The sequence below is a fragment of the Parasteatoda tepidariorum genome, chromosome 8 (genome assembly GCF_982258835.1).
Source record: "Parasteatoda tepidariorum strain Cologne lab strain chromosome 8, Ptep-v5.0, whole genome shotgun sequence".
NCBI lineage: Eukaryota > Metazoa > Arthropoda > Arachnida > Araneae > Theridiidae > Parasteatoda > Parasteatoda tepidariorum.
In genome coordinates this window covers 3,589,045-3,616,689 of record NC_141762.1, presented here as the reverse complement: position 1 = coordinate 3,616,689, position 27,645 = coordinate 3,589,045, and the positions used below count along the sequence as shown (strand labels likewise).

Genomic DNA, 27,645 nt, shown 5'->3' with positions numbered 1-27,645 from the left:
AGCGATCATGACATTGAAAGTGTGGTTAAGCGAGTTAACAATTTTTTAAGAATCGAAGAAACGTCAGCTATTGAATTTTAGTTTCAGAAATCTCTTCGTAAAAAACTGAAACGACTGCACCGGTTGCATTATTTGTGTATAAACTAGAATTTTCGCACGTAAACTGTAGCTATGCCATTGTATCATCAACAACTTGCATCCAACTAGCAACACAACATCCGCATTACAACAGATTACACGGCTGTTATAGTTCATGACAATAGTTATTTGAATCAATTTTCTCTCATTCTATATTTAGTTCGAACTTTCCGATTCATTACAGAATGGCTGAACTCTCGGAAAAAATATTGTCTTATCTAAACGATATTGGTGACAGTGCTGTTGATTCCTTGCAAATAGCAGAAAAGTTCAACATAGACCACCAAAAAATCGTGGGAGCGGTTAAAAGTTTGCAATCAGCTGGAAACGTAAAAAGCTGTTATCATTCCAATGTTTTAACGTTAATGTTTTCCGGTTTTTACTTTATCTGTTTTTTTTCCCCTTCTTTTTTTCACATAGCTTATAAATGCCGAACAACGAGATAGCAAATTCTGGAAGCTGACAGGAGAAGGAGAAAAAGTTGCTTTGAATGGAAGCTACGAGGCTCTTGTTTTCTATGCAATTCCTCCTGATGGAATTCTACAGCAGCAGTTGATGGTAAAATTGTAATTTTTCTTAAAACTAATTACGGTTGCTAACGATATCATTATTTCTATTGGTAATTATTATTTCTAAACTTAGTTTGTAAAATGCTGAATGGAATTTTATAAATATTTATTTAATTATTACAATGAATGGCAATTAAACTTAAAAAAAGGGAGTTTGGTTTAATTTCCTTTCCTGGGATTGTACAAAAATTGCTAATTCATCAAAGACAATAGTGATACTAAATTAATTGTGGTAACAGTTATTACTAGTTGGGGTAAAATGAGCCACTGGTCTAAAGGACCAGTAACTAAAAGATTTTACTAATAACAATCATTCAATCGATGCGTTTACAAGTCTGTGTTAGAATTTTTTTTTTTAAATAAAGGAAAAGTTGATTGAGCGAATTTGAAGCAAAAATTGTAATGCAGGAAAGGTTTAATGTTGGCAATTATGATTAAGCATTCTATATTCTGTGTAAAAAATTCAGACCAAAGCACAAAACCTTAATTTAAAAAAATAAAAAAAACATTCAACCAGCCTTTTACATTCATTACTGATCTAAGAACCCAATAATATTATTTCCAAAGACAAGTTTCAATGTTCTCTGACCAACAGACTATGGTGAATTTCGAGCCATGCTACTGGTGTTGTGGCATTAGGTATTGTGTGTTAATATAGGTACCGTGGTAATAGATTTTTTATTTGTGCTAGAAATGGTTAGTATCAGGAATTTTTAAGTTTTATTATAACCGAACTAATGGGAGATTTAAGGTCAATTGACCTAAAAATTATAACTTTTCAAAATTTTTAGCAATTTAAATTTATATTTATATTAAATGTTAATATTTTTTGAGAATTTTCATGAAATTTTGTAGCTTTAAAATGCTAGGTTCCCTAAGCCGACTAAAGCATATGCATTTGTCAGCGTATGTAATACTCATATCTGCAAAAAGCGTGTAATTTTATGAATGAGGTAAGTTTTTTTTTTTGTTGCTATAATAAGTAAGTAAGCTATAGTTACTTAAAACTAAAAATAACAACTCCTTAACTTATTAAATAAAAATGTATTTTGAACTATAGATTTAAATTTGAGTATTTTTTAGAATAAAATCTTGGCTAAGATTTTATTCTAAAAATAATACTTCTAAAAAATCTATATGTATATTTCTCTTACACGGCACCAAAAAAAAGCCTCATTACAACTCCCTGAATGGCAACGTTAGAAAATCGACCAATAATTGCTGCTAAAAATGTCACATGGCAAATGTCACATGAGGTGGCTCAACATATAGCGCTTTTAAAAACGGAAACAATAACCAGAGTGAGCATTATCAGGTTGTTCAATTCAGATTCATGCCCTAAAACATGATAATATTTAATTTAAACTCAATTAGGAATTAATTAGGCTGGCCTTCTCCATGACTATAAATAAGTCACAAGGTCAGACTTTTGAGAAAGTCAGTTTAGTATTAACTAAACAAGTTTTTAGTCATGGACAACTTTATGTTGACCTGTCAAGAATTAAGTCATTTGACAGCCTTTCAGTAATTGCTCCAAGATGCCAAATCTATAATTGTGTTTTCAAAGAAATTCTAAATGCTTAGTGTTAATTTCTTAGAGCTTTGCAGAAAAAAATGTTTTTTGGAAAAAATTTAATTGAAACTTCTATTGGCAGTAGGCAAGGGGAACTGCCAAAATCAAAACTCCCCGATTAGAAATGCAGCATATCGAGCTCCACGTGGTATTTGTCGGGTAATGCTAACAGCCATGCATTTTTATTTATTGTATGTAAAACATCCTTAATTTGTTCTAAAATGTTATGTACTTTATCACAAATGTTAATTTCAATAATGCTGATCACCAAAAAATATTTCATTTGGCGATAAAACAAATTTTTGTGTTCTTGAAAAATGAAAGACTTTTTGAGGGTTATTATCTCACAAGGAAAAGTAAGGGTTTAAAGTTTATATTTTTAAATAATAAAATTTTTTTCTAAAACTTTCCGAATTTCTAGCATTAACTAATTTATTATACACATTTAGTTGAATTTAGGTGAGTAACTGCAATATTTGATAATTTATTTTGCTAATATGTTTTTTATTTAGCTAATGTTTTGATTTTTTCACCATGTACAATCTAAATAGCTAATATACTTTTTAAAAGCCAATAAGAACATTGATAGAATTCTTCTACATAAGTACAATACTGTGTCTTTGATGATAAAATACTATGTCTTTGATGATAATACACTATGTCTTTGTGCTAGAACATTGTGTTCATTGGCGAGCGAGTGCAGCGAGCCATGGTTCACGGCGTGAACCACATAGGATTGCGTAGCAATTCTTGGGGGTTGACGAGCGTTAGCAAGCAGGGGGCGGAGCCTCCTAGTTGATAATAATATTCTAATAAGGAGATAATATATTTACTAGTGGAAAAAATTTCTAATAACCCAATTATATTTTTTATCCAATGAACTAATGTAAAATAAATAAAGACATTGTTTTGAAGATCTATGAATGTATTTGTTGAGTCAAAAAAAAGTATTTAATTGGAAAATAATCTGGCTTTCTTCATTAAGATGTTGAATATATTGCATATTAACATTTATTTTTCAAGCAAATCTATTTCCTTCAAAAGATATAAAATGAATATTTTTACAAGAAAAATATTTAGTGATGCCACGACGAAGAATTTATTAAATTGTTAAAAAAAGGGCATTTTATTATCAAGTTTTCTTATGATTATTTTTTCTTTGACTGTGATTTCAATTTCTCAATAAAAGTTTTACTGTTTGCAAAGCAACCAGTTTATTTAGACTCCTAGCGATGGATGTAATTCAAAGAATTTGAAGAAGAATTCATTGGAAATATTTGAAGGTTTCTTTCCAATTAATGAATTAAGAATTTGGAGAAATGCAATTATGTCATTGCAATTATTAATTCTAATTACCAGACATTCTGTATTATTTTGTTATCATACAAGTTTCTGATTGAAAAATGATTTTATTATTCAAGTCTTAAAATATTTTTCTCATTTTATAATTTTTATTATGATTTTTTTTTAAATAAATGTAATGGAAGGATTTCCATATTGATATACGTGCAAAAGTTTTGGTGACAATGTCAGATAAGAAACTAAAAAAGCGAAAGAGACGAAATCACAGAATAGTTAAAACTCCATAGATAAAACTCTTAGAACCATCTACTAAGCAAGCCTGTATACCTATATTTTTTTTTTACTTTATTGTACTTTGTTGCTTAGTAAAACTAGGCACCCTTATGAAAATACTCACAATGCAAGTCATGATTTATTTCGTACTTATTGATTTTTTTTACACTTTTTTAAAAATAATTTCTTTCGTCTATGATCCAGAAAAATACTCACAATGCAAGTCATGATTTATTTCTTACTTATTGTTTTTTTTTTACACTTTTTTAAAATTATAATTTCTTTTGTCTATGGTCCAGAAAACAGTCTCACAAGCTAATGTTGGATTTAGTAAAGCTATGTCTGCTGGTTGGATATATTTGGAGAAAAAAGATGGCAGCACTCTTGCATTCCGCAAGGTAAACAATTTTAATTAGTTTAAATACTAAAAGAAAACACAAATATTTTTAATTCAAAATAGAAAGAACTTCTTTAAAAAAAAAAACGAGCTAAAAAGCAGCAGAAATTTCAGAACAAAGTAGCATTAAAGAAAACGAAGGAAATAAAAATATAAATATGACCACCGAAGCCGACGTCTTCAGGGTGTACCGGCCTTGGTAGCCATAAAAACAAAACCATTTGTTTGAGCTTCTTTTCTTAATTTGTTATTTGTTTTTCATGTTTTTTCCTGGACTTCTATACAAAACCATCGGGGTACTGAGGGGGTTAATTTAGGCATTTGCTTCTCCCTCAATTAGAAATGGTTTTGTTTTTATGGCTGCCGAGGCCGGTACCCCCTGAAGCCATCGGCTTCGGTGGTCATATTTATATTTATATTTCCTTTGTTTTCTTTATTAATTAGTTTAAAAGTATTTTAAATTAATCTCAAAAAGTTTTATTCTAAAATTTAAATTGGGAGAATATTTTAGTATCTCTGAATTTTAAACAAACTTGTACTAATTAAAACCGAAATATAATGAATGCTATTTTAGCTATACATAAAAATTTTCTTTTTAGTTAACGTAAAAATGGAATGTTTTCTGTTTTTTTTATTTAGAAAATCTATTTAGAGAAATATTTTATATAATTTTATAACTTAAATTATCTAATTTTTAACAGTAAAATATTTTTTTTTAAATAATAAATTAATAAAATATTTTTTTGCACTAATGTTCATAGTTGAAAATTGAAATTGCAAATTTATATTTTTAAAGAGTATTTTATTGCAAAATTAAATCTTTTCAATATTTCTCTCCTACCTTTTACAAAAATTATTCTTTGACTCTTATTCATATCTATTTCTAATAGAAATAAATGCCTAAATCCCATTATTAAACATATTAATAACGCCTTAAAATAATACTAATTTTTATAATGCCAAAAGTAATGTTAATAGCTGTAAAAATATGCATTTTTTATGAATTAATAGCAGAGATATATTTTAATAAACTCATAAAAGTTAGATAAGAGTCTAACATTCTGTTGATTGACAGAGCCAATCAACAGATGTTAATAGTCAAAATTTCTGCATTTTGTTTACATTTAAGGGCTTTTATTTGCATCTGTTTGGGTAAACCCACAATCTGCCACAGGGAGTTGGGTTATCGAATGTATTCAATTGAGCATGTTACATGATCTTGTTACATGTTCAATTAAATGAATCTTGTATCTTGTTACATGATATTTATTGGCAAAAAAAAGTTTTTTTTTGCAATTCTTTTTTGTTAAGTTTTAATGAATTACAATGTTTAATGATTAAGTCTTGTAATTATGTATTGTGTAGATCAGATTTTTAAATATTCATCAAAACCTTATTGACCTTAACTCATTCATTCCTGAAAGAGTTAAGGTCAATGTGTATCTTTTTTTTTTTAAAATCCCAAATTGTCTTATATCTAATATTGGACTATTCAATATGGCTATGGTTTGTCATTTTTAAATCATAAAATTATCAATTAAATCTTTGCTTTATTTATCAAACCTGCAAATTAGAATGATGGAAGGGAATCCAATGTATGAAAATAAAAAGTGATTAAATGGATTTGCACAATTATTTCCTGTAACTTAAATTTTACTATACACACTTTTTAATGTTTGGAATTTTTTCCTGCCTAGGTTGATAATATAATTGATGAGGTTCAAAACAATTTGTTAAAAATTCAGAATTCAAGAGGAAATGAAGTCTCAGAAAAAATAAAACAAGAAATGAAAAAGAGAAAATTGTTACAGGAAATGTAAGCAGATAAAAAATTTCTTCCTGTTTTTTTTTTAGATAAGTAAAAGCTATTATACTTAACCATATGACATTCAAATAAAATATACTTTAAATATGGTATCAAAATTATACATTTTGAACAAATATTATCATTATTTAAACTTTCTGACACCTATTGAAATGTGCAAAGTTTTTATAAAGTTAATCATTAATATATTAATTATATATTATGTAATTAATGTATCTATGTATTAATGATAATACATTAATGAATGTATAAGATATGTCTGCAAATATTAATGATAATATATATATTATATTATAATCATTAATACCTCAAATAAATGTTTCTCATGGGACAACAAATGATTTTCATCATTTGTTGCAGATTGCTGTTCTTTTTCAGCATAATTAGCATAAACACAGAAAGTCTCTCATTATTTCAAAGGCTTTGGAGCTTTCTGCAAATGTTCTTGTTGTGTTTCTGTACCATCATCTTCATCAGTATTAGTTCGCCTGTTTTCAGTTTCTGCAACCATTTTTTAAACCTACTTATCACCACATATCTTAACATTTATATAAAACTGATACATAAACATCCTACGCGATGTTTGGAGCATCTAAACCAAATTGTTACTAAATGTTTGTTTTCTTCTTCATTATTTGTATCATGGGTTTCTGTTCTTCTTCTCAAAACGAAACAACTTTAACTTTCTTCTCTAATCTTGATAAAATTTCTGAATGATTTATGCGGGAATCTTCTAGGTTTAGCAGTGACCGAAACTGATATTATCAACATTATAAGAATAGCTTTTGTGTCAGGACTGGTTAAACAAAATGGTATAAATAAAATATGATGGACTATAATGAAAAATAGTAGACTTAAGTTTAAATGTATCTCTATGTAATGATATTTTTTTTCTGAAACACATCCCAGGAGTTGGCAAAATCTGTGCCCTTTGGGATGTTGCAAGGTGTCCATGACTTCAAATCTAGCATGAATCCTCTAATAGTAATCAGTTCTTATTAGAAAAAAAAATGTTTCTAGATAATGATAGTTTAGAATGTACGTAAGATATTAGTATACTGTCCGAAGTGGAAACACTTTAAAGGTTATGATTCTTTTTACTACTTTATATATAGACTAAGCTTTGTTTTTAGCAACTGTTGTTATATAGAACAAATAATAAATGAATAATTGAAAAATAAATAATTAAAAAAATGTGAGTGACTATATTAAGTTCTCTTTCACGATTTGAAAAGTTACCTAATGACCTGAGAGTTAACTCATTGCACTTTAATTTTACATTATAACAATACTTTACATTTGTTAAAAGCAAGCGTAAAAACTAGGAAAATTTAGTCACTTATCCAAAACATCAGTAACTAAAGGATATTACTAGTCTAATGCGCATATTCACTGCTCCATTTACAAGACTATTAGATTTCTTGGAAAGAAATGTTAATAATAAAGTGAATTTAAATAAAAGAAATTGCAACGCATAGAATGTATAATGTTCACAACTATGATGAAACATTGGTGATTCTCTTGCACTTTACAACACGTGTAGTATATCAAAAATTGTAGAAGGGACATGAAAAAGTTATGATGCCTTCCCTGGGACACATAATTTTCAAGTGCAGAAAAGAAATACACCGCCAACAGATTTATGTAGACAAAATTATAATCAAACTTTAAGTTTATAGAGAGAAAATTCTTTTTGTTATTAAGAAAGGAGTAGAAATAAAAAGAAAATTCAAATAATTCTGAGTATCAAATTACATAGTTGCTTTTCCTTGTTGCAGCTGTTTAATCAATCTTAATTAAAAACCTTAATAGTCTTAATCTAACTCTTCCTCATTTGAAATTCTTTGATTTGTCTATACATAGATAAAATAATATTATCAATGTGAATATAAATATATTTATAAGAAGGATGAGAATTCATATTTTAAATTGAGAACTGCTTGTAGTAAAAAAAAAAACCTGAAATGAGGAAAATCTGGGCCCTAAGGACCCATAGTTTTCAAACTCTAGTGGAATCATTGAAATATACTATTTTTTGTGATAAAGCTATTTTTATATATGCTATTTTTTGTGATTGTAAGTTGTATATAAATATTTTATCTTTTTTGTGATTTATTAACTGCCCTTTATTTTAAAATCGAGAAATATTTATATAAAAGAGTTACTTAAACTTTTGTATTCAAAATTTTTCTCCCCAACAATATTTGAAAAAAGTGTTACATCAAAGTATTTTAAACTTTTAAATGATTAAAAATGAAATTTGATTTGCAGATTATTTTATGTAACAACAAATACATAGTATTTGGAACTGTTGTTCAGTTTTTTCTCTTCATCATTCTAAATAAAATCAATGATAAAACTTTTCAACCAACTAAGCTTAATTTTTTCATGACGTTTTGCAGAACTGTAAAAAGCTACACTATTACAAAAGGTTCAGAATTTACGACTTTGTTGATGAAGCAAGAGACTGATTTAACACCTGAGATGTTAGCTAGGTAATGTATAGTTAAATATAATTTTGGTTTTAAATGCAATTATGTTTAGTACATCTTTAATACTTGATTTATAGCAATACAAATAACATAATTTAAATCAAATTCATAAATTTGTTTGTTACATAATTGAATTTTATTAGTGCTTGTCTTTTTTTATTTAAGTGCTATTATATTAGTGTTTATTATTCTTTTCATAAAATTATTTTAGTTTATCTATATACAGGGTATTGCATAACAATCGCACGTAATATATATTTTTACAATCTTTATGCGTGTAACATGTATGCAACTAGAGTATTATAAGTAATTTCAATATTTTTTTTTTATTTATTACAAACCAATTTATTGTAAAAACCTTTAATAGTTTTTGGGCTTAGTTTTATTAATACTATTTCACCAATTGAGTGACATTCAATACACAGTCCAATCAAAGTATGAAAAAGATTTAAACAAATATTAAAATAAAAAATTTTAGGATGAAAACTTAAAAGCAATAAGTGAAAATGGAAAAGCAACTAAAACTAAATTTGTCTTATGAAACAATTTAAATAAAAAATTAGAAACCAAAAATAAGCAAAATGAAATTTTAAAGATATATATGTTAGCAAAAACAGTACTTCATCAGGAGACACACTCTCTGCTAACACACTGGACCCTTTCTATAATCTGCGGTTAAACCAAAAGCTGACAGTTCCCCTAGGCTCCATGATAGAAAAACTAAATAAGAAAATGCGATGCCGCAAAGATTCAAATATTGAAATAAAGATGAAAATCCACAAAAAACAAGTCAAAAGTACACTGAGAAAACACTAATAAGGACATGTCTACATACATGAAATATAAAGTTACAGTTAGAATAGCCAAGTAAGATATACAGTGTGTCCCCTGATAAAGTGCTGTTTTTGCTAACATACATATCTTTAAAATTTTGTTTTCTAACTTTTTATTTAAATTATTCAATGCACAATATAATAGTGTGGAAATTTTTCTAAAAAAGTTTTTTTTAAATCAATTTATGAATAGTTTAAAATAGTTGGGGGGGGGGAGTTATCGACAATGCCAACCTTCATCTATCAAAAGGTACCTCTTGATTGAATCAAGTTAGCAAGTCTTATATACCAGTGAATTGATGTTTAATAATCGTAGTGGTAGTTATGCCACAATACTCCCCCACTAGAATTTTATCAGGGATAAAATTCGATGAACGGATGGATACCACTTGTGAAAGACCGGGAAAGCTGGATTAAGGTCACCGGGTTTTTAAGTGCTGAATGTGAGAGGTGTATTAACATCACGGTCGTAGTCACTCCTGTGTTGCATTTAGCAGTCAAGTGTATGCGGGCTGACGTTGTGTATCATCGAGACGAGACTGAGTAGCAACAGCGTGAGGAGGTGGATAATGTCACAGTCACAAGTAGCAAGTCAACTGTTCAATGTGGACCATCCAACGAAGTAGGCGTTACCAGATTGAACTGGCCGTTACTGTCAAGATAGGCGTGATCATATCAACTCCGTAAGTCACCAATGTGGGGGGAGGAGTTATCGACAATGCCAACCTTCATCTATCAAAAGGTACCTCATGAATGAATCACGTTAGCAAGTCTTATATACCAGTGAATTGATGTTTAATAATCGCAGTGGTATTACACGCCACAATAGCATTTAATGATACATGTAGATAAATTCGCCTTATTTCAGCAGTCAACATGCAAGATAGGCATGTGGTCAAATTACAAAGGTTGTGTTCCCTATTATAGAGGATTCTTGATAATAGATATCAACTTAGACAATGGTCAACTTACAAGGATGCTCCACTTGTTTCATGCATTTCACATATGGTTTCGTTGTATGGGGAGTTTTAATTTAATGGAAAAGAATACTTCAACTGAAACAGCTGTATAGGTAGATTTATCTTTTGATGATTTGATTTGCGTTTTTTAAAATGCATTTTTGAAATGTCTGATAACAGCTGGATGTTAGCAATAAATTTTGACAGGAACTAATTAGAATGAAATGTTCAAATGTGTAAAGCGAAATTTCAATTATTGTTCATGTTTGTGCTTATTCACCTGACATATTTCGTTATTAAAATACATGATAAACTTTTGGAAGTGCTGGTTATTTAAAAATGCCTCTCTTAGACCTTCTTGATACTCATGCTATCCTCTTTGGGAAGTGTTAAGCTGCTAATGAAACAAAATATTTGAAGTCAACAAGTAATTTTTTACCAACAGCAAGCACTTGGTGCTTCTTGGAAGAACCTTATCATGTGTCCACAAGAACCACCCTAAGACAATTTGGGTTTTGTGTTTCATGATATTGACTGGACACTACTTTCTGCTGACACACTTACACCAATATTTGACTTTCTGACTGCATTTTGTGTGGGAACTTGTTGCCATGAATGTCAAGCATTTCTGGGACTGTTTTGCTATCCAAGACGCCTAAGCATCTTCATATTTTACGATACTCTCCACTTTTGGAGATACCTTTTTTTTAATATTGAACTGCAAGACTTATTTTGCTTAATAAAGCAAATATCAGGACGTAATTTAAAAAATATTTAGAAAAAGGGTAAAATTACTCTAAATTCTACTTGCTTACTTGCATAGCAATTATACTTTCTGACAGAGAAATAGTAAAAGATGGGAAATATTTCGGAGAGAAAGGGCACATTTTTAGTTGGCACATTACACCATTCAAAAAATGAGTCACCCTTAAGCTGGATCTCCACCAAGAGCAACAGCAACGGGAATCTTGTTGCCAAAGTTGTGCACCGGCGCACAAACCCCGTTTCTCCATGTCGTCGTTGCTTCCAGTTCAAGAGTTGGAAACGAGTAAACTTTTGTTGCCCTAGTAGCCAATCAGATTCGTTACTAGTTTCCGCTCCCAACCCTCGTGTTTTGATCTGTTTAACAGAACACGTGAATAAAGCGAAGCAGCGATTTGAATTTTATAATTTGTTTTCAATTTTATTATTTAGCAAAATAGAAGAGCAATTGATTGACTTTGTGTGAAACAGCCCGTGGTTATATGACTATAGCCGTGCGGATTTTATCTGGGACACGTAAAAAAAAAGAATGATCTTCATATTAAATTTAGTAAGAGATGGAAAAAAAAACAATGAAATACTATTTAGAATTGTGTAGTTGATTTTATTAGATTTAGTATTAGTTCGCTATTGACAGGTTTGAATGTCAATAAGAAAAAAAATATTTAGAGTTTTGTTGCCAAACGTGATGTTAACTTCTTAATCCTTTGAATAACTTGAATGAATTAAATAGCCATTATGAAAATTATCTATATTTGTTCCCAATACTGATTAAATAGGACATATTTTTCACCTACATTTTTTTATGAAATATGTCAGTATTTTAAAACTTGTGTTCTAAGCAATTGGAATTCTCGTTCTTAGGCTTTCAAAGCATAACCTCATCTATTTTTTTTTTATGTAAGCAATTACGATTATTTTGCTGTAGAATGGGTTCTCTAACAATCAAATTATTAATTACTGTAGCAAACAGTGTTTTCCTTGTATTTTTAAATAAGTAAAAAATCATAAAATTATTTACCTAATTTTTCTACAGTGTTTTTATTCAAATCCATTTATTATTGGATTATCCAATATCAGTCTAGCAAGACCCAATGATGGATTTGAGGAGACAGTCTTTTTGAAAGGAGTAAGTTAAAATTTAAATTAACCTTTCAAGTTAAAATTTAAGTTGCAGCAGCTTTGACACTAAAAAAAAATTTTTTTTTTAAAATGAGCGATTCACCCAGAAAGTAAATTGTGTTTTTTTTTTTTTTTTTTTTTTGTCATCTGCAAAATATTTGATTATGCGAAGAGTAAATCGTATTGATTATACAAGTATTTGGTTATATCATCAATGGTTTGCAGTAGATAATCCAAAAAAATGGTAGAAAAATGTAATCTGCATATCATTCTATTATGCTAAAAGAAAGAAAAACTGATCACTGCAGAGAATGTAGATCTATCTTGCAGACATTGTTGAACCAAACACTGTACTAACAAAAATTAAACTGTATATGATAAGACATAATTTCATCTGTAAAACTATTGTGAAAGACAATAAGCTAATTTCGAATTTATAAATAAAAATCAAAGATAAAGTAAATTCTCCATTCAAAATAATAATTATTGCATTTATCTTTATGGAATCATATTTAGGAAAAGATATTAAATTATGTAATGACTTGTAACCATTATGGAATTATTAAAAAGGTTCATATATCTAACATTCTATTCCTAGCATTTAAAATTTTTACCTAGCTGATTAATAAAAACTTCATTACCCTATAAAAAAATCACAATGAAATTGAAAGTTCGTATTAGCTGAAATCTTTAATAATATGATAAAAACACAGTCTTTCATTCAAGTAAATGTTGAGTTCAATAATAAAAAAATCTGTTTTAAATATGTAATATAATTTACAAAATAAACAAAAAATCAAGATAAGATGAAAAAAATATATACAATGCATATTAAAAAATAAACTTTTTTCAAATTTATTCTTTCCATTTTAATAAATAGAACTTTAGCTCTTTCAAACAAAACAAGAGTGATGAAATTAAACAGGAGATGACGCAATCATATCACGTGATAAGTCTTCTGAGCAAGCACGAGACAAGAAGCAGAGTCGTTGCCAATGACCGGTATGAAAGACTTTGGCAACAGATGGGAAGCAACACAGCAACAGATTTTGATCTACGTTGCTGGTGGAGACCCAGCTTTAGAAAAATCATGAAAAACATAATTTAATAACGCATAACACCGCCTCTGGATTTGCTAACCGCCTGTATTCGGCTAAGAAGTGAGTCCACAAGGTTTCACTAACTGAAGCAATTCCTGTTGGGTTTAGAAGCGATTTTTATTGACAAGTTGTGAAACACATCTCCAGTTCCTTTCATGCAGGATCTTTTTCTGGCCACAATTCTGACGTCTTTTGTAACCACTGCTTGTAGACATGTTGAAGAGTCCGCATCAAAGCACCAACAAATTCAGCAACTTCATTCACTGTATGACCATAGGCTTGGCCAAACACAATTGTCCCTTTTTGCTACTCTGTCACATCCTTATACTTACCCATATTTACAGACCCATCAGCTTGAAGCAAAAATATCTCACTGATATATATATCTCACAAAAATATCTCACTCTGGTTACTTGCCTTTGATTACATTTGAGCAGTGCGGATGCAGTTGAGTACGTCACTTGACCACTCAATTCATGGGTGCTTGTGCACTAGGGTGACTAATTTTTTGTCGGTTGCTTATTTTTAAACTATAGAATATATTTAAAAAAATTTAAGTATATATTCAGTTAAAAAAATTTTTTTTCATTTGTAGCATTATTTTTTAAAAAAAAATATTATAAAAGAATACTTTATTTTTATTTAGCTCTTCTTGGAAACAGAAGGTGTTCAAACCGTACAATTTCAGTGCTCTTGGAATAGCTCCTGAATGTGGACATAGACATCCATTGATGAAAGTTCGAGCAGAATTTCGACAGATATTCTTAGAAATGGGGTAAACATATAATAACTCTTTTAAATGAAACTGTTGAGGGGGTCGAATGGACTGTATTACTAATGATTAAGAACAAAGATAACTATTTAACGATAACTATTTATCTATATAAAGAAGGTGAAACATCATCTGCAGCCTTTTCCATATGATTCAAATTTTCGTATTCATTTATGAATTCACAATACAGGGATGAGATTTTTCCGCTTTTTAGCGGACTTCCGCCTTTTTCACATTTATCTCTTAAATTTCAGCCTTTTTATCAAAAATTCAGATTTTCTAAAAATTTAATTTTTTTTATAAGTATTCCGCTTTTTCAGAAAATTCACTGATTTTCAAAGAGAAACAGAACATTTAAACTACATAGCTACCAATCCTTTCTCATTATTTCTTCCCATTTTCTCCCCTTTTACACGCAGCAGATAAGATTTTTCCGAATTTTTTACCCGCCCTCCAGATAGATCCGATTTTCATAGTTCAAGCGACGCTGCTTCTGACAAGCCTTTTAGAGGTCCCAAGCCTGGAATCTGCTAATATCTTGATTCTTATTCACACGATTTTAATATCAAACATAGCTTTTCATATTTGCGTGTTGCGATTCTTATTCACGCGATTTGAATATTGTAAGTTGCGATTCTTATTTATAAGATTTAAAAATCCGATATTGTGATTCGTATTTACATCTTTTTAAAAACCTATGTAGCGATTCGTATTCATGCAAGTTTAAAATTCAATGTGTTGATTTGCTCATGCAGTTTATAATATCAAACATTGATTTTCGTATTTATACGTAATTTTAAAATAAGGCATTGGGATTCGCATTCACGCATTCTAAAAGTTATGCATCATAATTCTTATTTATGCAATCTAAAAATTACGCATCATGATTCGTATTTACCCTATCTGAAAATTATGAATCGTGATTTGTATTTACGCGTTTCAAAAATTCTATATCTCAGTTTGTATTTTTTCATTTTCAAAATCGTATATCTAGTTTCATATTCATGTGATTTCAAAATCCATGATTGTTATTCATATTCACGCAATTTTAAGATCAACTATCGCGATTCTTGTAAGAAGTAAATTTTTTTTTAATTAGTTACTATAAAGGTGACTGTTTTTCTAACGACGATTATTAGTATATGTAAGTGTTACAACATCAGAGAAACTGGAAGGGAATATATTCAAAACTTACATTCTGTGCTTGCATAGAAGAAAAAATAGGATTTGTCACAAGATGTTTGGATGGACTAACGACTAAATATAGCAAACATAAAAGATATAGCAAACAAAAGCAATCACTTAAAAAGGGATTTAATATTTTTTTTTTTTTTTTTTTTTTGGAAAAAGAGTTAATTAACTCATCAAAATTTTATTTATAATTGCTGTTATTTATGCTATAAAATACAAAATTCTTATCAAATAAAAAACAATTATCTAAACAGTTGCTGATCGTCATGTAATTTTTCAAACTAAAATAGCAATTTTTGTATGTTAAGGAGTTACTATATATTTCTACTTCACTGTTATTGATATGTTTCAGAGGGCTGTAGTTAGATTAGACTATAATATGAACATAATGATTCGGTCCATTGTTAAAGGTTTTTTTTCCCAATATAATTTAAAAAGTAATATTACTGATATATTTGCTATAAATCACATAACAGTATTTATTAAAAGAAATGAAATATTAATGTATATTCTTAGTAGTTTTAATTTGCTAAACCAGGTAGTTTCTCAAGTAGTAATTGTCTCTTATGTGAACTGAAGAAAAATATAATTTCCAGCTTTATTTTTTCAATTGGTAATTTTTTTTCACTAAATGTTAAGTATCAATGTAATCGTTTTTATAATAATAGATTAGTACACAATTGTATGTCAACACATTATTTATTACCTTAAACTGTCTGGAATTTATTACTAAAGGGTTGCGCTTGCGTAAAATTTACTATCATGGAAATTCAGCTTTTTTGCGTTTTGGCTAATCTCATCCCTGACAATAAAGTTTCTTCATTTCAGGATTGGTGTTTAATCTTCTCACGGTCTGACTCAAGCGTTTCTGAGTTAAATAACGAGATTCACCTATAGTTTCCAGCGCTTCCTCACAAATAGGCATTTTGACCATGTAACGACTGCTTTCTGCTTTTGTATGATTCTTTTGAGAGTGACTTTCGCAAAATGCTTCTTCATCACTCAAAATTCGGGAATTATCTATTTCTTCAATTTCCCAAAATTTCTTAATGCTATTTTCAATGTTTTCTGCACGATAAACTAAATTACAATAATGTTTTGGATTTTTGGATTCATACGAACCACTAGCAATAAAACCAAAAACAGAATCTTGAAATGTTAAGTTTTCTGAAGTGCGATATTTATTTTCTTTAATGATTTCAAAAAAATGTTCAGCGCCTAAGATCATATCAATTTCTCCAGCCTTAGCGATAGAGGGATCAGCTAATATTAAATGATTGGGAATAATAATGTTCCCTAAATTCAAAGTGTTAGACGGAATTAAATCCGTAATTTTATTGACTACTAAAAATTCAGTGCAAAGCGAAAACGATGAATCTTTATTAGAAACAAGAGCATTTAATTTATATTTAACATTTGTTTCATTTCCTCCTAATCCACTTATTGAAATATTTATTGTTTGTTTTGTTTTTTTCAATTCTATTTTGTTTGCGAAATCCGAAGTCATAATGTTTACCATACTTCCACTATCCAACAATAAACGTCCTTGAGCAAAACAGTTGCGAACAGGATTCCAAATCCAAGCTAGAGCTGTTGCGAGAATTATGTTTTTATTTCTACAAATGTTTGTAGTAGCGAATGCATGAGATATTAAATTGTCATTCAAAACATTATTTATGTCCTGAAAACTTGGATTACAGACTGGCGCCTGCGAATCTTGCTCTATTAGAGATTCCTAATGAATCTCCGTTTGGCAAAAATTATTTTCCTTGCGATGCAATAAGGAATTATGCTTAGCTTGACAGAATTTGCATGTAAATTTCGATGGACAGGAATTCAGTTTATGTGATGCATTTAAACAATTAATGCACAGATTATTTTTCTTAACAATATCAAATCGGAGTATTGGTGACATTTTTAAAAAAGAGGGACAGTTGTAAATTAAATGGTCCTTTGAACACAAATGGCATTTATTGCAATTCGATTTCACAACAAAGTTGCGTGCTTTGTTTTGATGTTGAATACTCTTAGCTTTGTTCACAAAAAATTAGTTTCCCTGAAGATTTTCTAATGTTTGACATCTTTTTTTAATAAATTCCATAAATGTATTGAATTTTGGAAGTTCAGTTGAAGTTAAACTTATTTCATACTGTTTGCGACTTTCCTTATCCAATTTTTGAACAGTTATGTTAATCATTAATTGTTCAACAAGATCATTAGTTTCCAATTTCATTAATTTCAAACCTCTTAAACTTTTATTTAAAGTGCCAATTAAATGTCTCAATTCTTTATAAGATTTTACAAATTTTTTTTCGAAATTCAAAATGTTCAAGATATAATTATTTACAATTAAATGAGTATTTTCAAATCTCTCTTTTAGGATTTTCATCAAGGATTCAAAAGTATCTTCTGGCGTTTCAATATATTTAGCGTCACCTTTTAAAGCTGAACATAAATAAAACAATTTCTGCATGCTATTTGAAGACTGATTTTCAGTTATCAAACTATCAAATTGAAGCTTAAAGTTATTCCAATTTTCGATTTTTCCATCAAAACAAGGCAAGCAAATATCTGGCAATTTAACATTTATTTTACTAGTACTTAATTGATCACTCTTATGCAAATGAGAAATATTAGAACTTCTTGAATGAAAAAGTCTTTGTAAGCTTACCTTGTAAGATTCTATCTGTTCTTCCATTTCATCAAAATGGGATTGATAAGCTTCTAATTCTTCATCCTTCAAAATTGAATAATAATCCAGTTTTAAAACTTCAATTTCTTGAAGAATTAATCCTATGCTATCGATACAAGATTGCAGTTCGAGACAATCAGCCTCATTTCCATTTGTAGAAATAGAGCTTTCCAACCTAGTTATTTTGCTTTTAGAGCTACCACGACGACAATTCAATTGTTTTAAGCTTTTTTCATATTATTCCTCAGTGTTTGATGTATCAGTCATTTTTATAAATCGAAAATATGAGTTCCAAAACGAAGTTATGACGAAACGAGAACGAAAGTTGATAAAATTTAATATTTTCGAATTATACCAGGTTGGAACTCCAGATAGACAGGAACATGTTGACGGGGTCGATATGCAGACTGTATTACTAATGTCTAAGAACAAACGATAACTATTTAACTATTTATTAATGAAACGATGAATGACGCCCTTTTGAAGACGTCCGACTATATCAGAACAAAAAACAACAAGAGCTCTTCTTTTCGCCAAATTAAATAGATAAATAAAGCCAAAGCCGAGAGAGGCGCCAACAGAAACATCTGATCAACATGTCAAATAAAATTATTTAAGCATAGTAAACTTATTATAAATATCAGTTCATTATTCTGTTTAATTTTACTAATCTGTTATAAAATAAATATATGATTACAAATGTATGAAATGTTTAAATAGTATAATGGTTAAAGGTATTTTGATATTACATTGCACAATAAACTCTGTACGAGAATTTTTTCATAGGAAAGAAAGAAAAAACTTCTGGAATGGTAAAATTTTTTTAAGCAAATAAGCTAAGATAATTTTTTTTAAAAAAAAAAGTATGTATATATATAAGTTCAAAATGTAAAGAAAACATAGGAAAAATTGCAGAATAATGAAAAAAGGAAAGAAAATTATTCAATAAAAAATTAATTAAAATCAGGAAAAAAGAGATATCATCTCTTCATCAGCTCATGCGATTATATCTGCAATAAGAGTACTTTCTAATGTTGTATCAATATAGTCAAAGTAAAATATCTAATACAATAGTGTGATAATCAATCGAAAAAATTTTTGAAACAAAATAGAATAGAACACATATTAAGCAATAAACATCACGTAAAAAAAATAAATAAATAACATGTAAAGAAGAAACAGAGCGAAACATAAAACAAAATCTATAAAGCAGGTAGGGATTTCAAATGAACTAACATGAACAGGAAAATTTTCAAGACTAATTTAAAATATTTTCGTAATAAGATTGCCAGATTACAAAATATGAAAACAGAATCGCAAATTGAGATAAAAGCATAAATTGATTACTTATTGATTTTACAAAGCGTACTTATTGATTTTCTAAATTTTCGTTTTTTTCTTCTTTTGTCCTTTTTGTATTTATTTATTATGCTGCATGTATAGAAGATATGCAAAAACTCTAGTTTAAAGAAATCATACTCACACTGAGTTTTGCTTATTGAAACTTAACTTAGCTGCTAGAAAACTTAACCATTAATATAAAAAAATGCATATTAAATATAATTTACTAATTCTTTTAATTTAATCTAATTACTCATGTTCTATTATAAAAAAAAAAATTCCAACAGCTATGAAGACCTATAAAACAGTTCTGACACAATTTAGTCTGCATAGAACTTTTTCCAAAAATTCAGAGGTTTTCGCTATTAATTTTATTTCTAGAAACATTCAGCATACTTTTTTCTAATGATTTGATAATGAAAGAAACAATTTTAAGCAGTAAAAGTTAAAAGCAATGATTTTGTGAAAAAGTTAGTTTAGTATTGATGAAATTAAGGATCAAATGGATTTTAGAATATAAACTATTTTATATTCTAAAAGCTATGTAACTTTGTAATATGGAACTTCTTCAAGCATGATTCAGTGAAACTGTTTTTCAGTAATTTTTTTTATTGTTTACTTCTGAAGAACGACTTATTAAAAAAGATTTTCTATTTACTGATTTTTTACTGAACTGGAAATATAAATCTATTTTATATGATTGTCATTTAATTCTTTTGAAATTGTCTACAAACAATTTTCTCCCATTTTACAATTTAACTAACATTTTATGTTATTTATATAAATGTATTTTATTGTTTAGTTTCACCGAGATGCCTACAAACAATTACATTGAAAGCTCGTTTTGGAATTTTGACGCTTTATTTCAACCTCAACAACATCCAGCTAGAGATGCTCATGACACTTTCTTTGTTTCAGGTGATGCTCACAATTAATCTCACTTCATGCATTAAAAGTTAAACAATTGTGATCATATGTTTTATAATAGATTCAAAGCACTTTCTCAAATATCAATGGGATTAAATTAATAAGACTCAAATTATTTACTCCACACAAGTTTAAATGACGTTAAGTTAGTTAAAGTAAATCATAATTGTGAATCAATTATGATTGTGTGAATTCTGTGTTGAATCAATGGAATCAGATCACTTACTCAAAGATTTTCAAATCCATTGAATTGGACTAATGAACTCAAATTACTTACGTTACTATACCAATTCTCAAAAAATAGATTTGAGTCAACAAATTCGAAATCAACTTATTTAATGAAATAAACAGAATTGAATTGATGTCAAAAGTTTTTGAATTGACACTTTATTATTGAACTAAGCTCTGAGAGTTATGATAAGTGATGTGTTTGTAATGAAGCTAAAAAATTAAAAAAAAAATTCCATGCCATATGTATTTTTTATATGACTTCTTCCAAAGTGGTATTATTCAGAATCATTTTAAAAATTAAACAAATAATTTAATTAATTTTTTTACAACTTTTTTTGTATAGCATGTGCTCTTTTTCACTCATTATTATCTAGAAAATGTATCTAAGTACTAATAGTATCCATCTTTTGGTAAATGAATGACATATTGGAAATTAAAATAATATTGAAATATTATAGATCAACAAAAATGTATTCCCACTATCTTTATGCATTCTTTTTTTTGTGATTTCTTTAAAACTAATTTCACTACAAACCATGTGAGGACATATACACATTGAATTGGTGCTTTTTTCCCCCCTAATAAAATATGTAGTCTATATCATGTTATATGATTAGGTTATAATTCATTTTTCAAATTTCTGTGGATCATATTACTTTGTTAATAATTACTAATTTCATGTTAATAATTATTGTTTTAAATTAAAATCTATTTTAAGTTTATAGCATTAAAGATAATGTTACTAAAAACAAACATACTATTTTGAAATTGTTTTCAATTGTTAAATACTTTCAAATTTATGTTACATTTCCATAAAAACTGAATAATAGTTACTCCTGCTGATGCTATTATATTAATAAAAAAAGTTTTTTTTTCTCAATTATTATAAGTTTTTCATTATTAAGATGTTTGAACTTCTGAAATGTACCGATGGCTATGGCCTTGCCTCATTTAAATTTGTGCTCTATTTTAGTCTGATTTTTTTTCAATATCCGCGCATAATTTGTGTTGGTTTCGTTTTTTCCATAGATCCCCAGGAAGCTGGTGATTTTCCTATGGATTATTTAGAAAAAGTCAAACAAGTTCATTCTGTAGGTGGTTATGGATCTCAAGGGTAAGCAACATTATTTTTTAATGTATTTAAAAGAACTGTTTAAATTTTTAATACAGGCATGATAGTTTCCACTAGGTTTGTGATTTTCTTCATTTTTTTTTAATTTTCCAATTTTTTTCAGACTTTTTCTTAAATTTTCAATGATTTAAAAAAATAATGCACTGCATGCAAAAAAAAAAAAAAAAAACTATCCTACATGTATCACAGTGTGTAAGAAATAATAAAATAAAACTTAAAATTTATAAAAATTGATTGCAATTTATAAATTTTTCAATGAATTATTGGTAATCATTGCATGTTACTAACATTTTATACCAAGATAATTTGAAAACTTTTATTCTTTTGGCCAATTGACATATTAGTGATTTATTAGGTATTAAATTTTAAACTTCTCACCATATGAAACAAAATCTAAAATTATTGCCATGATAAAATATTTGGCTCTCATACAATGTTATCTTTTGAATTGTTTTTAAAATACAATCTCATAATTGTCTGTAGCATTGCTGATTAATTACCTAAATAATATTCTCAAGCTTATGCGTAGTTCTAAAATTCATATTTTTTGCTTTTTTTTTTTTAATTGCATATTTTTCATAATCAAACCTTACTATTGTAAACAAAGTAATTCTGAAATTAAAATGTATTTTATTTTGCAATAAAATTTGCTTTTATTATATTTAAAGTAAATTACAATTTTTTAGTTTCCAGTTTGACTTTTTTTAAAATAGTCTGGTGTAAGTATACTGCTCTAAAAAATATCCTGATTTTGTATAATGATTTTTTAATTTGGCCTTCTATGAGACTTGTTAATGTAATAAAGAGTTTCTTTCTTTAATAAAAGTGACATATTTTTAAAGTTTTTTATATCTTTTTTTTAAGATAGGTTTCATATGATCTAAATCTGGAAAATGTTTTTTAATGTTATAAAAAAGATTTTGTAGTTTGATTGTGATTGCTGTTGCATGTTTATGTAAATATTTCAGGATGTATTTTTATTTACCCTATTTAATTCATTTTAGGTATAAATATGATTGGAAGTTATCTGAAGCTAAAAAGAATCTTCTTCGAACTCACACCACAGCAGTCAGTGCAAGAATGCTATATCAGCTGGCCAAAAAAGTTTGTTTTCTTAAATCTCTACTGGTTTAAATATTTTAATATTTCGCGTGATTTTTTTCCTTAGCCCACTGGCAGTTTAGCAAATGGGAAAAATTGGGAGAATGTTTTTCCTAACACACTATTTCCCTATCTAAGAATATGGAAAAACCGGTTATGCTATGTGAGAAGAGTTCAGGTTAAAATAGGACTTCTTACATGCAGATGTGTCTGTGGGTTAAACTAATTAATCTTTTTTTTTTAATCCAGTATTGTTACACTTAAAATATCTATTTTAAATATAAAATTATTTTTTGTTTTGGTAGATCAAACATTTTCAGAAAAAATAACTAAAATGTACACATATCCCTAATATTAAGATCTGTCAAATTTATTGATGGAATTTAAAAAGATAACCCAAGGCATACATACCCGACCCACCCCAGGAATTTACGGAAAAGTTTAGACCCGTCATCAGGATAGGTCCCTCGGGACAGGAGACGCGAGGTCGGTCGGCTCCGCCCAGCGAAGTCCCACTTGTGGCGTTTATTGACAAACAAAATTTTACAAATCTATTATTCATTAAAATCCACAAATAATGTGGTGTTCAAAATAACAAAGAAACAACTCAATAAAAATATGTGTTTGCAAATGAAAAAAAAGAAAGGTACAAATTTTTGGCATGTAACAGATAAGCCATCAGATAAATTTTACCTTACAACTCAAATCCCAGCTACACAGAGCCAGGTTATGATAACTTTACATCCTAAAGGGGACTTATAAGTAAATTACCTATTTCACAGCAGAGAATCAAGGATGAAATAATCCTAAAGGGGATTTATAAATTTAAAAGGGGATATTAATGACAAGTGGAAAGAAAATATTTTAAGTACAGACAAATCAGCACAACAAGCTAACATGAATGACAGATCAACTCAATAAAATATAAGGTATAGGTAGTTAAAATTTTGTAAAAATGACAATAAAACCTTAAGTATAAAATTAAAAACCATTTAAAACAAGGAATAAAATGGAGAACCTAAGAACAATTAAACAAGGTGTGAAATCCTGAGTAAAGAGCTCCGAAGGATTTAGCGCAGAAATACCAAAGAAAAGAATTTGGCAATTGCGTCTTTTTCATACAAATTTCAAAATTTATTGAAAAAAAATTTGTATTAAAAAGTATTATTACACAAAAATTATTATAACTTAAATTATTACATTTATATTAAAAATTATTTTTGCTCAGCATTTTGTAAGTTATCTTTTATATAAGATAATGCACTTGAATACTTTAAGTTTGTGTATTAGTTCATTTAATTTACTTTTTTTAACTATTTTACCAGCTACAAATGTTTTATCTTATATCAAGATTGACTTTCATATTTTCTTTTACTGTTCAAGCTATTTTTCATGCTCTAAAATTAAATTTTGCATTTCATAGTAACGTTTTACTTTGCCATGGAGGGGCAGAAATTGGAAGGAAAAAAAAATATTTAACATTTCAAACATTTGTTATAAGGACCAGTAACTATAAAATTTCACTAGTCTGTAAACATTTTCACTGGTCCATTCACATGCCTCTTTTATGTTTAAAAAAAATGGAAAAATTTTTTAAACGAAGTAAATTTGATAAATACTATTTTTAAAATTTTTGTAAACTATTTAACTACTAACATTTATATTATAGTCTTGTATATCTGTGAATTGAATAATATATATATTTTTTTCAAAATGTGCCTATGGAAATTTTCGTCATAAAAAAGTAATTCAGTGTTTTGTGGCTGTAATTTCCTATCACTCTGCATGTTGCGTAAAACTTGACAAAAAATAAATCGGGAAGATACAATCAGATAAAAAGGAGCTTATTTTCATCTATAGAACATATGACTTCCTAACAGTTAATTTTAAAAACTGATTTTATTCAATAATTGGACTTTAATATTGTGATGATGTCAATCTAATGTATGGTGGTCAGGGAGCTGATCTTAACTCAGAAAGGTCCTGGGTTCGAATCCTGGATAAGGCATAGGTGTTCTTTCCTTTTCTTCTCTGTGTTATATTACCATGGGAGCAACGTTGACCCACCTAATAGGGTGCTTCTAAAAGAGTAGCCAAGTCAATGGGCATTGGAAAGTAAAAAATAAAACATTGTTTTGTGGATTTGATTTTAAACAATGACTGATTTTATAATCCAGTGATTTTATTGGTGGAGGTGACTATATGACTAATAAACTTATTTTTGGTCATAAATTAATATACTGCAAGGTTTTTTTTTTATTTCTGTGAAATTTTGATTTTAATATTTGTAATAAAAATTTAGTGTAATAGTTCACTTGTGCAAAGGCATCTTAATTTAATAATAATCTTGTAAAATTAAAATATCTTTTAAAATTTAGGAACCTTTTGCACCTGCTAAGTATTTCAGCATAGATAAAGTGTTCAGAAATGAGACATTGGACGCCACACATCTGGCTGAGTTTCAGCAAATTGAGGGTGTGATAGCTGACAGGGGACTGACGCTCGGTGACCTGATTGGTGTTCTTCACCAGTTTTTTGGAAAATTAGGTAGATTAAATTCTATGATGAATTAGCCAACTTTGATTTAACAATTCTAAGAAAATTTTGCATATTATTAAAACTTTCCTCTTTGATCCTTTTGTTATAGTGCATATTTTAATATAGTTGTTTTGTTTTTTTTTAATTTACTTAGTATAAGTATAATATGGTAAATATTAAGAAGGGCTAGAAATTTCAGTAAAAAGAGTTTAAATTTGCACCATAACAAGAGGAATGAAAAAAAAAAGTTTTTATTTCAAAGTTTATTCAGCGTTTTCTAAAATAAAGTTTTAAAACAATGTAGTATAGTTTTTGAATTCTAAACAGAAATCAAGTTAATCTGCTTCTTTAACGATTTTCATATTACGTAAGCATTTTTTATTTGCATATTTTTGCTGTTATAAAAATATCAATATTTGTTTAACAATTCTCAAAATCTATTTTTTTAATACAAACTCTGTTAAACAATGCTAATTTATAGTCATATCAAAATTTCTTATAAATAATAATAAATTGAAGTAATTTAGGTGTAGGTAAAGTTTTTTAAGATTTGATTCATTTTGAATAATTTCCTTTTTCAGATTTGTCTTAAGTTATATGAATATAATTTTATTTTAAAAACTTGCATATAAAACGCTATTCTAGTAGATATTTTGCTAAGAAAATATTTTCTTCCTTTTAATGTTATTTCTTAGCTTCAAATGAAAAAAAAAATCCTTATTTTAATATAAACCTCTTAAAATTTCTTAAGGAGGATACTGCATATTTTTAGTGTGCATTTTATATTATGTTTTAAAAAGCACTAAGTGCATACTATATTTAGACAAAAATTAGTTTGTTTTTTAATGGTTAGATATTTGTTTCAGTTAAATTACTTCTCATTTTATATCACATTTATTAAGATAACTGTTTTTGTATGATCTTTTTCATAAATTAATAACATGCGCTTATGATATTGGCATTTTTCAATTATTTAGGCATAACAAAACTTCGTTTCAAACCTGCTTATAATCCTTACACTGAACCTAGCATGGAAATATTCAGCTACCATGAAGGGCTTAAGAAATGGGTGGAAATAGGCAACTCCGGAATGTTTCGACCAGAGATGCTGCTACCCATGGGACTTCCCCCAGATGTATCTGTCATTGCATGGGGACTGTCACTGGAGAGGTGAATTTGACACTGAAATGCAATATTTCTTGGATTTATTTACGCAATTTGAATCTTTATAAATTTTAAAGTCTTTCATTACTCTTATAAACTCAATACTGTCTTCATCTCAATTTTTTAATACTAATTTATGTAATTATAAAACGTAACCACAATCACTTGGGGAAAAAAAATCCCAACTTCTATAAGCTTATTTTATTGAGTTTCCCTCATGTTTGTTACTGGAAGCATGAATTTTATTACAATTTCTTAAATATGCCTAATTTTTGTATTTAAAATGTATTACAAAACAGTTTTACTTGTTATAAGACCTGAAAATCAATCAACAATTTTTAAGAAGAAAAAAAAATTCGGACTTTAAGGTACCTCAAACTCAGTTGCTTTCCCTGATTTTTTGGGGGTATTTTAAAGCCTCTGACATTTCCAGGCTGACAAAATTCCCCGTTTTGTGAACCACCGGACTTAAAGATTAAAAACAAAAAATCTAACATTTCTTAAAAATTTAGAATGCATAGTAAAATGTCAAAAAAAAATTATATAAGATTCAAAGGAAATGTGTTTGTACAAATGCATTTACTAAAATATTTGTTAATACAAATGGGATAAATACTTAGAACTCCCATAAAAGCCAGTTGTTGATTTCCAGATTGCGTGACAGTAATGTGATTAGCGACCTTTACTTCACAGTGTAGCTCGTACCCATCAGTCTGAAGTTGTGTTAGTTTCATACCTCCACTAGGAATAGAACCCAAAATCTTCTTATTGAAAAAATACTGCTTTAACCACCATTTAACATATATTTGACAAACATTTTTCATCATATTAAAAAAAAATCTATTTTCATATTGAAACAAAATATATTATCAACCATATCTTTGATATGTGCTGTCATTAATAAATTTAATATAAAAGAATATTTTAAAGAAATTTTGTTAAATTAAGAAAAAAATAATCTTTGTGATGCATGTTTAAAACTAACCTCTTTTTTAATAGAAAAAACTTTTTGTTTAAAAACTGTAACAAGAATTTTGCTTTTCTTTTTAGACCCACCATGATCAAATACAAGATAGACAATATACGAGAGTTGGTAGGACATAAAGTAAATTTGAACATGGTTAATGTGAATCCCATATGCAGGCTAGAAAAATGATGTAACCTATATTTATGAGTAAATTATTATTAAATAAACAATCTTTTATAAGGTC

General features: G+C 28.2%; 1 protein-coding gene across 1 annotated transcript; it reads left to right on the top strand.

Moving 5' to 3' along the window:
* The first annotated feature begins 65 nt into the window (after nt 1–65).
* On the top strand, nt 66–27,645 carry alpha-PheRS (phenylalanine--tRNA ligase alpha subunit). The gene is made up of 12 exons (XM_087149745.1): nt 66–467; nt 559–696; nt 4,155–4,253; nt 5,950–6,068; nt 8,480–8,572; nt 13,992–14,120; nt 20,144–20,259; nt 21,529–21,613; nt 22,636–22,735; nt 25,111–25,279; nt 26,248–26,440; nt 27,485–27,645. The coding sequence occupies exons 1-12, from the start codon at nt 324–326 to the stop codon at nt 27,588–27,590; spliced, it is 1,491 nt and encodes a 496-aa protein (XP_087005871.1). The 5' UTR covers nt 66–323; the 3' UTR covers nt 27,591–27,645.